The 13,922-nt window shown below is 50.0% G+C and overlaps 1 protein-coding gene across 1 annotated transcript; it reads left to right on the plus strand.

The window, feature by feature from the left end:
- The first annotated feature begins 1,571 nt into the window (after positions 1-1,571).
- On the plus strand, positions 1,572-11,635 carry gnai1 (guanine nucleotide binding protein (G protein), alpha inhibiting activity polypeptide 1). Its single transcript, XM_011613286.2, has 9 exons — positions 1,572-2,057; positions 7,421-7,463; positions 8,106-8,247; positions 8,490-8,647; positions 9,416-9,544; positions 9,717-9,846; positions 9,928-10,081; positions 10,156-10,381; positions 10,511-11,635. The coding sequence occupies exons 1-8, from the start codon at positions 1,940-1,942 to the stop codon at positions 10,344-10,346; spliced, it is 1,065 nt and encodes a 354-aa protein (XP_011611588.2). The 5' UTR covers positions 1,572-1,939; the 3' UTR covers positions 10,347-10,381; positions 10,511-11,635.
- The last annotated feature ends 2,287 nt before the right edge of the window (positions 11,636-13,922 follow it).

Here is a 13,922-nt window from a genome sequence, read left to right on the forward strand (position 1 = left end):
TTCATCCTGACTCTAATCTGCTGTCCTGTTCTGCACCTGCACCGCCTGGTGTGGGACGTCTCCAGCGAGTTTATCTTATCTTCACCTCTTTTAATGGCCCAAACATTTGTGCTGTGTGCTTTAATGACCCCCTGCAACAGCCTCACCAACGCAGCTCAGATGCCAAAGCACCTGCAAACTAGAACCACGTCTAAAATCGCAAACCCAGAAATGACCTTCTAGTTCACGTTTGACCCGGTTGGGGGTCACTTTCTCCATCTTTTTGAGGTCTTTAAATTACTGCAGTTCCACGCTTTGGACACTGGAGGGGAGCAGTGTCGTTCCTGAAGAAGTAGCTGGTTTTCAGTCTCTTGGAAACCTGTTTTGTCGCCCGCGAAGGTCTCGTTTGTGCCCCAGCGCCACATGGTGCAGCTGGTGCAGGGACATCTAAGAAAACCCTCCAGCATTGGCGTCCTTGCAGCGACAACAGTGGTCATTTTGTGCGCAGCCTCCTCCTCCCTGCAGGACTCTTCCTCACTGATTCGCCTGCATCTAAAAAGCCACATTTGCATTGAAACTGACGTAGAGAAGCTCACAGAGGGGCCCCGAAGGCCGACTTCGAAGACCCGACACTTGACTTTGTCCAGCATGCTGAATTATTTCAACCACAAACAATGGCCACATTGTCGAGGGTGGGGGCGTCTCCATGGCAACAGGGCATGTCAGCCGCCGCCTGGTGGTGTGTGATAGCATCAAACAAGTATTTCCATCTGTGAGGGGATGTATAATCTACTATAAGGTATCGGCATCCACATCATCACAAGGTTCGCTTGAAGAATTATTATGTTTCTAAAGTATCACAAACACGTCCAAGATTGATCCTGTTCGGCGGAAAGTGATGCGAGTTTTTATTTGGGTAGCAGAGAGTGAAGGTATGACAGATTTCAAACGCATTCCGCTGCTTCCGGTTTTTTGTCCTTTCGGAATAAAAGCATAGCGCGAGAAATGGGCCAAATTAATTGTCTTTTAACTACGAAAGATCCGCAAAATGCAACGTTTCCGTGTGTATGGTTGGTGTGTAGTATTGTGGTTCTGTTTATTAGGGAATAAAGAGCTGGGCCAGTGAGCCACGGCACAGGTGTGATCACCAAGTCGAGATCAGCTCGGGATTAAACAACAGAGGGTCACAGAATTCAGATTTAATGGGTCAATTAATCAATGGAAGGAAAAGTTGCATCACAATGAGGAAACTTTCGAAACTTAATATAAATATATAATCTATACGCTTTTTATACTATATTGTAACAAAGTATAAGATAACATTTACCTCGTGATTTGTCCATTTGAATTAAAAATACTTCAAACGGTAAAATACTGGGCACAAAAATACTAAACTATGTCAACTACGACTAAAATCCAAACATAAACACCTTTATGAAATGAATAAAAGCCCAAATCGGAAATTAATCACACATGGAATGAAATAAAACCAGCAAGAATCTCCAAGTCATCTTAAAATACACAGAAAGTTTAATTTTGAAGAGGCAGACCGGAAGTGCGGCGGTGCTGTTACGGAACTTTGGACACCCCGCTTCTCTCGGTGGTTTAATTGCAGCCACCGCCGCAACGAATGGAGGCGAGCGGCCGGAGGAGACATCCCCGAGCAGCTGTTTCACTGACTAAACTGCACTTTTCTCCAATGAAAAACGGAATTTAGTCCCAAAACAGTCCAGCGGGACGAAGAAACGCCAGACTTTTGTCGAAACGACGGCTCGCTTCGCCTTGTTTCCACTCCCTGAACGCACCGCCTGGCTGTCATTTAAGAAAAGGGCGTGTGTGTGTGTGTATGTGTGTGTATGTGTGCGCGCGGTGTGAAGGCAGCTTCGACCGTTTCATGTGGGTTTATGTGGTATTTTGAACCCTTTTCTACACCGTCTGGGTCTGAAGGAAGCGGTCGGAGATGGGGTGCACGCTGAGCACGGAGGACAAGGCGGCGGTGGAGCGCAGCAAGATGATCGACCGGAACCTGCGGGACGACGGAGAGAAGGCGGCCCGGGAGGTCAAGCTGCTGCTGCTGGGTAAGGAAGGAGGCACCTCGCCTCCCTAAACCCGGGGTCAGGTCGAGGAGGGGTCGGCTCCGCTCTGCATCGTTAGCCCGCCTCGTTGCTTTGGCTTTAGTTCGCCCCCAAAAGAGCTGGAAACTCCGGTCAGTGAATGCACCACGATATTATTCCCTGACATCGATCATTAATCGGTTTCTGCGGGTTTTAACTACATTCTTCTGCAGTGATAAACTCACGGAATGTTCCCCCCTTTCTTTCTCTCCCCTGGTTGGTTTTCCAGCCGTTCATCCACCTTTTTATTGTGTAAATCCCGTCACAAAGCCACCTTTCCTCTGGTCTAACGGCGTGACAATGGGCCCCGTTCAGCCAGCCCCCCCCCCCCAGCCTGTCTGGATGTGGCTGTAAAACTTTATTTTCAAGTGTTTAACTCCAATTTCAGAGACTTGACACACCACGTCGGGCTCCTTTGGGGGCAACGACCCCCCACAACACCTGTGTTAAAAGACGCTTTCACCTGAGATCCAGTCAGTCGAAGGCCCCGTCCTGGTGAATAACTCGGCGGCGGTATGCGCGGCATGCCGCCGCACAGATAAGCGGCTCCTGACCTTTTTGTTGCTGACGGCAACCGACCGATTTGTCTTCATGGTTGCTTCCAGTCCCTATAAATAAAAGCGTGAAAACAGGCTTTGAACCAGGGAGGCAGCTGAGCCATTGTTGGCCATTTGGTGACTGTTGTTTTGTGTATTCATTCAGGATTTGGTCCCCAACCCCCCCCCCCCCCACACACACACACACACACACACACACACGCTAACTGCTAAACTGTTATCCGTGCAAACAGGGCCCATAGGTTAGCAACTTTTCCACAGGTAGCCTGGTTCGCTGGATGTTGACATGCACACAGACGCGATGTGGGTCATCAGGATGCAAAGCCCCGAGCTAACATTTGACAAAGGACGTGCTGTACGCACACACGCACACACGCACACACACACGCACACGCACACACGCTTGCTTGTTAGTGAAGCTAAACAAACATTTCCTCATCCTTTCTGCCTGTTGCCGAGTGGTTTTCCGGCAACGCTCACCCTCCCGGTCGGATGAGCGGCTAGCGGTTAGCGAAGGACTCGCTCCTGCCGCATTCTTGAGCAAACGAGTCCGGTCAGGTTCCCGCCACAGGTCTGATCAGCTGTTTGGCTTCGGCCTCGTGGTTTGTGAGGGTGGGGGGGGGCTTTGTTGTGACAGTTGCCCCCCACCCCACCACCTCACCGGGGGGGAGAGGGCACTTCCTGTCATTTGCCTTTAATCCCTCCTGAAGTCGGCACCTAAATCGACACCCAGGCGGGTGAGAGAGGAGCACGGGGGGGGGGCGTAAAACGAGAGCCGGGGCATTAAAAATGAAAGGGCTGGTGTTAATCTTCTCATCTCTAATTCTTCGGTTTCTCAAAATGCCCCCTTCACCGGTTCTGTCCACCGGTTCTGTCCACCCCTCCAGAGAGGCAGTGGCCGCCCAGATGTGGCCACTGGCCGTTCCACCAGTTTGCTTTAACCTGCTAAATCATCCTCCAGCTAGCATGAACATTCCCACGTTGGCACAAGTCTTTTCCGAACAATGAAAACGCTTCACATTTAGCTCGCCGTCTTTATTCGGCTCCTATTTCCAGCGAGACCCAGTTATCCCAGTGTTCATCTCTACGTGCTAAAATAAGATTACAATCTCCTCAGCCTAATTACTTTCTCTCTGCCGTGCACGCGTGAGGAGACTCTATTAATAATCCAGCGGTTTCCAGAATCTGCCTCACTTTAGCCGCAGCACCCCAGTTTAGCCGTTAGCTTCGGTTAAATCGGCCGTGCTGTAGCCTTGTGTGCGCCTTCCAGGAAATGTTGCTGCGCTAATGTGGACTCCTACAGTTTGCTGTGCGCCGCATGGACGCGAGATTGAAGGCTGATATGGAACCTTGTTCCTGGGGACGGGGGTGGGGGGGCGTTAGTGACTGAGCCTAAGCTAATTACAAAACAGGCAGGGTTAGCAGGGATGTTTGATATTACTCTTGAGTCCTGAACGATGCCGATACCGCTCGTACGTCTGATGTATGTATATTTCTGGATACATCTCTTGGTTCACCCTGGGGGGGGGGGGTTAGCAAGTCGCTACTATTAAACAGGGTTTTTGGGGCCCATCACCAGTTAACGTTAGAATAAACCGACTACCGATCACGTAAGGGATCAATATGTCTCTATAACTGGTCTCAGTTCTGTATCCTCTTGTCTACTGTTGAGTATCCGAACAAGTTTTTTACCCCAAACTGAGATGAAAAGGTTGAACATGAAGAGAAATGAGTTCAAAGATCAATCGGGACCAACCCAAATAACAACCCAACAACTCTGCACATTCCACATCGCCGAAGTTTGTTTGAATCCGACGTGTTGAACATTTAAAAGACTTCTTTGAAAACGTGTCGGTGCAGTGAAACTCCTGAATCAGACCAGTAAAACAACCGTTCCCAACCTTTGCAACGGCGTCATTGAATTAAGAACTTACGGCCGAGCAAATGGCATAAAAGGCAAAATATCGGCCGATCCGATCCCGAAACAGGAAAACTCTTCATCCCACCTTTATTTCGTGAGCCGTGTTTGTCTGAACGGGACGCTTTTCTGCCGTGAGTATCGCTTGAAGATATTAGGAATACCGAACTTTGAACCAAGGCTGGTATCGGCCCGATACTCTGTATCGGTATTGGTTACTGTGCTTTACCCTCTCCATGCTAACATGTCACAGCTCAACTCCCTTGATTTGATGGAGCAAATGTGCTAGCAATGCTAAAAGCTTAAATAGCTGGTCTGTTAGGTTGTGGCCAACAGAACCTAATAATAGTGTAATTTACAATAATCGGACTTCCTGGAAAATTCTTTGACGTCTTCCTAAAACCGGTTGTGGGATCACAGCGGCCTAAAAAACAAACACTGTCGGCTTTATCAGCGGTGGTTGTTTGCGCGTCTCCTCGCCAGTGACACGCACGGTTACAGGAATGTTGCTATAACAACTGGCAGCTCTGAGGGCGGCGATATTTGCAGTGGAAAACCAGAACTACCCGGTCCCAAAAATCCCCCGATGGATCCTGGATTCCTTCACGAGCGACTCATCCTCAGATCCTCAATCATGGAGGGAATCTGACAGACGCCGCAGAAGAACGCGTGTCATCGGCAACGGGGATGAGGAGATGGCGCCACGTGCGCGCTGCTAATGTGGCATCGCTAATCAGGAAGTTCAAACCGCGCGTCTCTGAATTTACCGGCTGGTTTGTGGCTGTAAAGATGCAGCTGTTTGACACGACGCTCGCAGATGTTCTCCAGTCACGGCATTAGCGTTGTCCGCTGTTAGCTTACGTCTTTATCGGGTTGGGGTTCTGGGAAGTAACAGGTCAGCTGGAAAATGTGCAGAAGCAATTAGCTGGAAGGGAAATCTTCGCTTAAGCAGTCCCCGTTTTTAACACGTGAACAGAAGCTAATGGTGTGATGGCGCTTAGCGCACGTGCGTTAATCCATACGTTGATCACAGCTCATCCAAAACACAAAACCAGATTTTAGCATCAGGCCGCGCAGAAGCCGTCGGGCAGCACATGCTAGCTGGAGCCAACGTTGCGACGTTAGCATCCTCCGCAGGTTTTTGGTCTCAACGTTTTAGTGAAACGCGCAACAAAAAGCTACAGAAGTGTTTGTGGCCTGTTTCTGTTGCAGAAGAAGGGAGCAACTCCGCCAAAGGAGCCGTTAGCTTTGATTCGTTCCCTCTGAAACCGTTTGAAACAGGAACCAGCTGCTGCAGCGGTTTCAGACTGGCCAGGATCAAAGCTGGGGGGCTGTAACATGATTCTGGGGTCAGAGCCGCGGTTCTGGGTAACCCTTGAAGGGCCAGGAGGATGCCCGTGATTTGTGGGCCCTCGGGCCCTTACATGGGCCGCGCCCTGGTGACATCACCGAGGTGGAGGAGGTCAACGCAACCGTTGCCTTTGATCACAGTGGAGATTTAGCAGACGGTCGTTTCCTGCTTCGTCAGAATGTTCAGACATTTTCTTTGTGCTGAACACGGTTTAAAAATAAGTCACGTGAGGTAAAATGGCGATTTGACCCCGCGGGTCCGCCCCTGGACACGTCGTTTCTGATGAAAGTGGAGCTGGATCAAGCACGTCATTTATAATGCAACAGCCTTGGCGGCTCCTCTGATAGCATTTTGAGCTAGCGTGTGATGCGCCAGATTTTACAGTGTGATTCGACTTCCTGTTTTTGTGATGCGGGGGGGGCTCAATGTCAATTGGTTTTAAAAATCTTGCGCAGTGCCAGAGATGTGAGCGCCCTCTGGTCAGATTAGCAGCTGGCTATCAGCTCATGCTAGTTGTCGCCTGCTAAGCTAATCTGCATAGATGTTGTTTTTTGTTTTCAAGTGTCCTGGAAGCTTTCGAGCAGATGTATTTAGTGTCATCAGCAGCTTCTGCTCTGTTTGAAGTCAGCTGCGTGCTGCCGTCTGCACAGGCGCGTCGGCGGGGCCACGGCGAGAGGAGCGAGACCCAATCAGGTGTCAGCGGTTCTTGGTGGCTCTGTTGATCTGGACCAGGAATCAGCCAGAATGCTCATAATGCTGCGCCTGCGTCACCGGTTATCACAACATCAGGGGCAGGAAAAGAGCAGCAGATGCATAATGGCTCAGTCTCTCTCTCTCTCTCACACACACACACACACACACACACACACACACACACACACACACACACCCTCTTCAGGTGACCGTGGCCTTACACTATAGATGTCCTGGATATAACGGGAGCCGTTGCCATGGCGCTGTGACGTTTGAAAGATCCACAAAGCAGAAGCCGCCAGCCTGATTCCCTTCGTGCTCGCTCCCCCCCCCCCCCCCCCCATCACATTGTCTCGACTGCGTCTCAGCCGCAGCAGCATCAACCTGATTAGTTGTCGACAGCTTCAGTTCTCAGGTTCTCCGGCGCTTCGCAGCTGCCGATAATCCATTTTATGATTAGTTTGGCACAGCGTTGACACCGCGCTGCTAATGGCGACGCGGAGCTGCGTCATCTTTAGCGACCATGGCAGGAGCGAGCTAACGGAGGGGAAGATTGAACCGATTAAAGAAAAAACTAGCCAGAGGTTTAAGATTCCTTTAAACCTCAACCTCAATGTCTCTCAAACACACACACACACACACATTCTGGTTTCGCTATTTTAATCTGCCCAAAGTCCTAGTCTAGTTCCAGTTTCATGGGTACCTGTTCTGCACTTTTCCCAAATAAACCTTTTATTTATTTATTTATTTAATAAAATTAAATGAAGTTGCTAAATTGGCCGGATATGTGTTTTTCTGTGTTTTGCAGGTGCGGGTGAATCTGGGAAAAGTACAATTGTCAAGCAGATGAAGTGAGTTTAATGTTGCTGTTCTCTGACCCCCCCACCCCCCACCCCCACAATATCAACTTAATTACTGTCAATTGACAATTATCAAGATGTAATGCGGCTGCAGAACAAATGGCCTCTTATTAAATGTGGCAATCAAATTATTGTAATTTAACTATGATTTACATCATGAGTTTTTTTAAATATATTGTTTGTTTATTTCTGTGGTTATTGTTCAGTAAATGATGCACTCTGAAGTTTTAATTGAGGAAAACCGTTTAAATGTCTTGTTTAGCACCGTTTTAATGCACCTCTGAAGGTGCCACATCCACAAAGCTGATAGAAATGTGACTTTTTCGAAAATTAAGGTGACTTCAGTGGCAAAACTGCATTCGCATGCAGTTGGAATTTTGTTCCGTTTCTGCCGGAACGTTTGTGGTTTTGTAAATGTAGTAGAGCGGTGAGCGATGCTAACGTTAGCGGTAGCGCAGGGTTCAAGGCTCCTCCGGGTGAATGAGTTCAGGTCCTTCAGAGAAAAGGAAAAGACGGGTTTTTTTCCAGCTATTGTGGCGTTTGGAGCCTTTTCCAACGCCGCCGTGTGACACCGAGCTGGAAAAGGGCTCGACTCCCTGACCACATTTACCCTCCCCCCTTTTCCCTCCGCAGGATCATACATGAGGCGGGCTACTCAGAAGAAGAATGTAAGCAGTACAAGGCTGTGGTCTACAGCAACACCATTCAATCCATCATCGCCATCATCAGAGCTATGGGCCGCCTCAAGATCGACTTCGGCGACGCCGCCAGAGCAGTGAGTGATGAAAACCAGAGCATGTCTGCTTTGATGCCTGTGGGCGGGAGCATCAAAGGAACAATCCCCATTTTAGCATGTAGCGTAGCACAGGTGATCCGGGAAGCCCTTCCTCTGCGCCCTGTTCCTCATGGACAGTGCAGCATGTTTCACCAGCCAATCAGCACTCTAGATTAGTTCCTCCACAAGGGTGCGACGGGAGTTGGTATCTGTGGCTCATGTCCGCCTGCCTCTGTCACCAGGACGACGCCCGGCAGCTGTTCGTGCTGGCGGGCTCAGCAGAGGAGGGCTTCATGACGGGCGAGCTGGCCGGAGTCATCAAGAGGCTGTGGAGGGACGGCGGCGTCCAGGCCTGCTTCAGCCGCTCCCGCGAGTACCAGTTGAACGACTCTGCAGCATAGTGAGTATCACACACACACACACACACACACACACTCTGAGGTTAGCTTAGCCAGCAAAAGCAAAAGTGCTGTGCTGATTGCTGCGCTTCCAGAAAGCCGTTGGCAGAGTCGCTCTGGCAGCGTGGAACCCGCAGCACTCACATGCCTGCACTTCCAGTCTGTCAATATTTGCCCCCCCCCCCCCACCACCACCACCCCCCCAGTGTAATACATGTTGTGAAAGTGGTGACATCATCGCGTGTGTTTGTTTAGACAAGGCTGAGCGGGGCCAGAGATGTTGCCTTTTTCCTGACTGGTTCTGCTGATCCGGCCGATGAGGTTTCACCGTTGCTAAATGTTCCCTCAAACAAAAGGCCTGTTTGTCTGTTGATCGTGTGTGTGTGTGTGTGTGTGTGTGTGTGTGTGTGTGTGTGCGTGTGTGCTGTAACACTAAATATTTAAGCTGCGAGCGCTAACACAAGGCTCCAGTGTGTTCACACAGGCTCAGATTGACGGACACATTTTCGGTGTAATTAGCGTCTGGCTCGGTGCTGCATCGAGGACGCCATTGTGGGCGGGGCTTGTGCGCAGTTACAGAGGATAATTTTGTGCAGTGAAGTGGACCGGCTGGCTGATATTTGTTGCTAGCTTGACTCGTCCTTGTGGCCTGTTGAGTTTGGCCCAGTTCGGGACGTTTTGTCCCCCTGGCCTCCCTTTTCCTCCTCCTCTCTTCTCCTCTCCTGTGCTCGTTTCCTTCCCTCCTTCATCCTTTCTCCTCTCCTCCCCAGCTACTTGAACGATCTGGACAGGATATCCCAGACCACCTACATCCCCACTCAGCAGGATGTCCTGAGGACCCGAGTGAAGACCACAGGCATTGTGGAGACACACTTCACCTTCAAGGACCTGCACTTCAAGTGAGAATTCCTGCCTCCGACTCGGGAGTGTTTGATTAGCTTCCTGTCTCCGACAGAAATTCCCCCTCAGGCGTGAAGGTGCAGCTGCAGCCCCGACAGGAAGTGGGGGCCTGGAGTCCTGCTGCCCTAATGGCTCATCAATAAACGATGACTCTTCTTTTCTTCCTTCCAGGATGTTCGACGTGGGCGGCCAGCGTTCCGAGAGGAAGAAGTGGATCCACTGCTTCGAGGGCGTGACCGCCATCATCTTCTGCGTGGCCCTCAGCGACTACGACCTGGTCCTGGCCGAGGACGAGGAGATGGTGAGCAGCTCGCCAGGAGGGCGCCGATCCCAGTTGTAGACCGAGCTACCTTCCTCTCTAAACACCCCCCCCCCCCAACAGAACCGAATGCACGAGAGCATGAAGCTGTTCGACAGCATCTGCAACAACAAGTGGTTCACGGACACGTCCATCATCCTGTTCCTCAACAAGAAGGACCTGTTCGAGGAGAAGATCAAGAAGAGTCCTCTCACCATCTGTTACCCAGAATATGCTGGTAAACGTTGCCAATCCTGCTTAGCCTAGCGTAGCCGCGGAGAGGTCACCGATCCTCCTCGTCTCCTCCCGCAGGCTCCAACACGTACGAGGAGGCGGCCGCCTACATTCAGTGTCAGTTCGAGGACCTGAACAAGCGGAAGGACACCAAGGAGATCTACACCCACTTCACCTGCGCCACGGACACCAAGAATGTGCAGTTTGTGTTCGACGCCGTCACCGACGTCATCATCAAGAACAACCTGAAGGACTGCGGTCTCTTCTGAGGACCGCGGCGAGTAGGACGGCGTTTATGTTCCCGGTGAGAGGCCTTTTGTTGTTAGCGTAGCAGCCACTAGCTGTGGACGCAATGATTTGACGCGGGCACAGTTAGCATCCGCTAATGCTAACTGCCCTCCTGCTGATGACGACCCTCTTCTGTGCTTCTCAGGCGGTGGAGCCGGTGTTTTTGTTGGGCGAGGACGAGGAGTCGTGAGGACGTCCGGAGACCGTCGCTGTACTATAGGCCACTTTTAACAGCTTTATTTATGTTTTTTGACTGAACATTTTGAACTAGCGTTGCAACGTTTGTGTAGGATGTTGGTATCATTGTAAACGCCTCGCCGCAAACTTTTACTGCCTTTTTTTTTTTTCCTCCCCCGGTTTGTTTTATTAATTGTTTTTCATTTTTGCAGCCTTTTTTTTTTTGGTTGTCGTTCTTTCCGTCTCCGGAAGAGGAATCGGTGGGAACGCTTCTTTGTCTTCCTTCCCTCGCTAGCGAAAGGAGAAGAAGGGAGGCGGAGCTCTTGAGTCCAGCTCGTCGGTTCTTGTGCCTTGGCATGCTCCTCTCCGCAGTCGTAGTCCACGCTCGTTCTGTTGCCTGCTGAAATGTTCGACGCTAAAAAAAAAAAAAGAAGAAAAAAAATAAGCTAAGCTGTTATGTTGTGTCCTTGCTATCTTCTGTGTGCACATCACTGAGCTAATGGGAGGAGGAAGGTTTCCCTCTGGAGCCACGGGTCTCCATGGTGATCAACATGTAGCCTCCACACTCCCCTGAACCCCCCCCCCAATCACCATGACAATGGAAGGCCTACTGGCCAATCACACAGTACAATACTGAGATGTTTATTGTTACTTATGCCCCAAATATCAGGGGTCCTGGTTTTTAAACTGTACAAAGATTCATTCAGGACGCGGTTGGTTGAGGCGCTGCGCTAAAAACACACTCTGGTGTTTGAAGCTGAAAGAAAAGGCACATTTTACGTATATTTTAATGTATTCGGAGGTGACGGATGGCTGGAAAGGTGGTTGTAGAGGTCGGTAGCAAGGTCAGGAGGGTTTGAGAGGTGGGAAGCCCGAGAGACCCACGACTTCTTTTTCTTTTTTAAATTTAAATTTTTAAGATCGGAACGACTTTGCCAAGACCTGTGATTAAAAAAAAAAAAAACGTTCCCGGTTGTGCTCACGTAAAGGAAAACTGCCGCAGCTGTCGATGTGTGTGTACGTTCTCTGAGGACAGGGAACCTTTGTAGACTCATCTCCCTTATTTTGCTAATAAAAACCATTTACAGACCAACGGCGGCTGTCATCTCCTGTTTTTATCGCTCTCTGAACTTCTCCCCTCAAGCGGAGAAAGTCGAAGCAGAAGAATGTTGGTTTTTAGTAACACCGTCATGTGTGAACTTGTTCCAACAGGGTTACTAGCATGTTTGTCTTGTTTGCTAACTTCTGTTGTGCCATCTGTGTCACGCTAATGAAATTTACATGGTAAATGCGCCGTGACAGCTTGTAAATGCGAACGGCTGCTTTCCCGGACAGACGAGGCAGATTTCCTGCTAAGCTAGTGCCGATGCAGGTTCTGAAGAAATTTAGCCTTTAAAACAGGAAGCTGTACCTCAAACACGATCCTCAACGTGGTCAGCTACAGCTAACGGTTAGCATGTCACGTTAACACGCTCAGATGGTGATATGTTTTCCCCTTTGCTCTGCGCGCTAGAAAAGCAGCTTAATATTCTGTGCAACACCAAATGCTCAGGTTAGCTAGCCTGAGAGGCCGGACGATAATGACTTTCAGAAACACCTTTGAAAATAAACAACTGGAAGTTTTTAAACTATCAAGAAAGAAATGTTAAGATTCCCTGAACCAGATTTAACATTTCGTTAAATATCGTTTTAGCTAGGCTGTTAAAGAGGAAAATCTTTTTGTTAGCATCAAGGTTACTTTCCTTTTTAAGAAAAAAACATGACTGTTTTTTGTTTTTTTTTAAAAACGTATAAAATTTAACGTTAGACGAAAAGCATCCAACATAATGCAGTAGAGAAATGAGTCCTTCAGTCTCGCCAGAGAAACACTTAAAAAGACAAAAGTTCCGTTCTGCCCTCTACAGGACGATTCCCACAACCATAAAAGTGCCCACTTGCATTTTTGGCAGGATAAAATGCAGGAAAGCACTAAAGTGCCCCAACCCTCCTGTCATCTGCTAACTAGCATCTTCCGGGAGAACCTAAATTGTCCTCACATCGGATTGTCTCCTTTTTAAAATGAGGAACCCCCGACGGTTGTGGATAAACCCTGTGAAGTGCCCAAGAAGGTCCAGCCCAAGTGGTGCTGAATGGGCCCTTCATTCTAAATATAAAGCAATAAACCCTCCAATGGTCCAAATGCAATAATGCCCAGTAGGATCCATTTCCAGCCCATAAAGCCCAGCAGGACCCCCCCCCCGTCCTGAGTCTGGCGCCTCCCGAGCTGCTTTTCACGCCTCAGATCAGTGAGAAAAGAGAGCAAACTGTCTTTTTATGAACTGGTCTCATTCACTGGGCACTAAATGGAGGTTGTGGTGCGTTTGTGGTCAGAGCCAGAGGCTGGAATGAAAGGAACAATGGCGGCGTTGCTTCAGTGATGCCTTCACTGTCCCCTCTCCCCCTCTCTCCCTCTGATTGGCAGAGGTGATAAGGCCGACGTATCAGCGGCGTGTCGGACAGGGGGCGTCGTAGCAACGAGTCGGATGGTCCGGTTGGACCGTGTCGCCTTGGTCACGCCGCCGGTGGCATGGTGGCGTGGTGGCGTGCTGTCTCTGGAGCTGGAATGCTTGGATTATTTATGCTGTAGCCTCGTGCATCACACACACACACACACACACACACACACACTTCAGGGGAGAGACAACCATATTAATACCCTCCAACTCAGGGTGTCCCAGGCCGACCAAGTTGTCCTCCCTCCCAAGGGTCCGCCCCAGGGGGCCGTTCCCATACGTAAATGGTAAGATACAAAAACAAAGTTTACATAAGCGTCCTTTAGGATTTGGACATAATCTGAAGTGTCCACTCAAGGGGTGTTATTGTTTACATCCGCCATTTTGGAACACTCAGTCTAGGTTACCTCTGACAGATGGTGTGTGTGTGTGTGTGCGTGTGTGCGTGCGTGCGCGCGTGCGCGTGCTCTCCAGCTGGAAGCCTTCTGCTCGTCACCTGATCCGTGCCGAGCTCACTCACATTCCGGCTGCGTGAACACAAACATGCGATTCAGTTGGCAAACTGTGATGTCACCGATTCTGAGCTCCATGGCAACAGCGAGTGAGGGGGGGGGGGGGGGGGGACCAACACTTGTACACAGCGTGAGGGTGAAGTTGATATAAATAGCTCCTGATGTTTGAAGGGTGGGTGGGCACTGGTGTGTGTGTGTGTGTGTGGGGGGGGGGGGGGTATTCAGAACTTTGTGACCTTCCTCCTCCCTCATCTTCATCCACATGGACACCGATGAAGACGGTGCAGGAGGCTCTCCAGGCTCTACTGGCCCGTCCCAGGTTGTAACGGGGGGGGGGGCATCAGTCCCTGCTGGTCTTTTCTCTGTCCACATCGGT

Source organism: Takifugu rubripes, chromosome 18 (genome assembly GCF_901000725.2).
Source record: "Takifugu rubripes chromosome 18, fTakRub1.2, whole genome shotgun sequence".
NCBI classification, from domain to species: domain Eukaryota; kingdom Metazoa; phylum Chordata; class Actinopteri; order Tetraodontiformes; family Tetraodontidae; genus Takifugu; species Takifugu rubripes.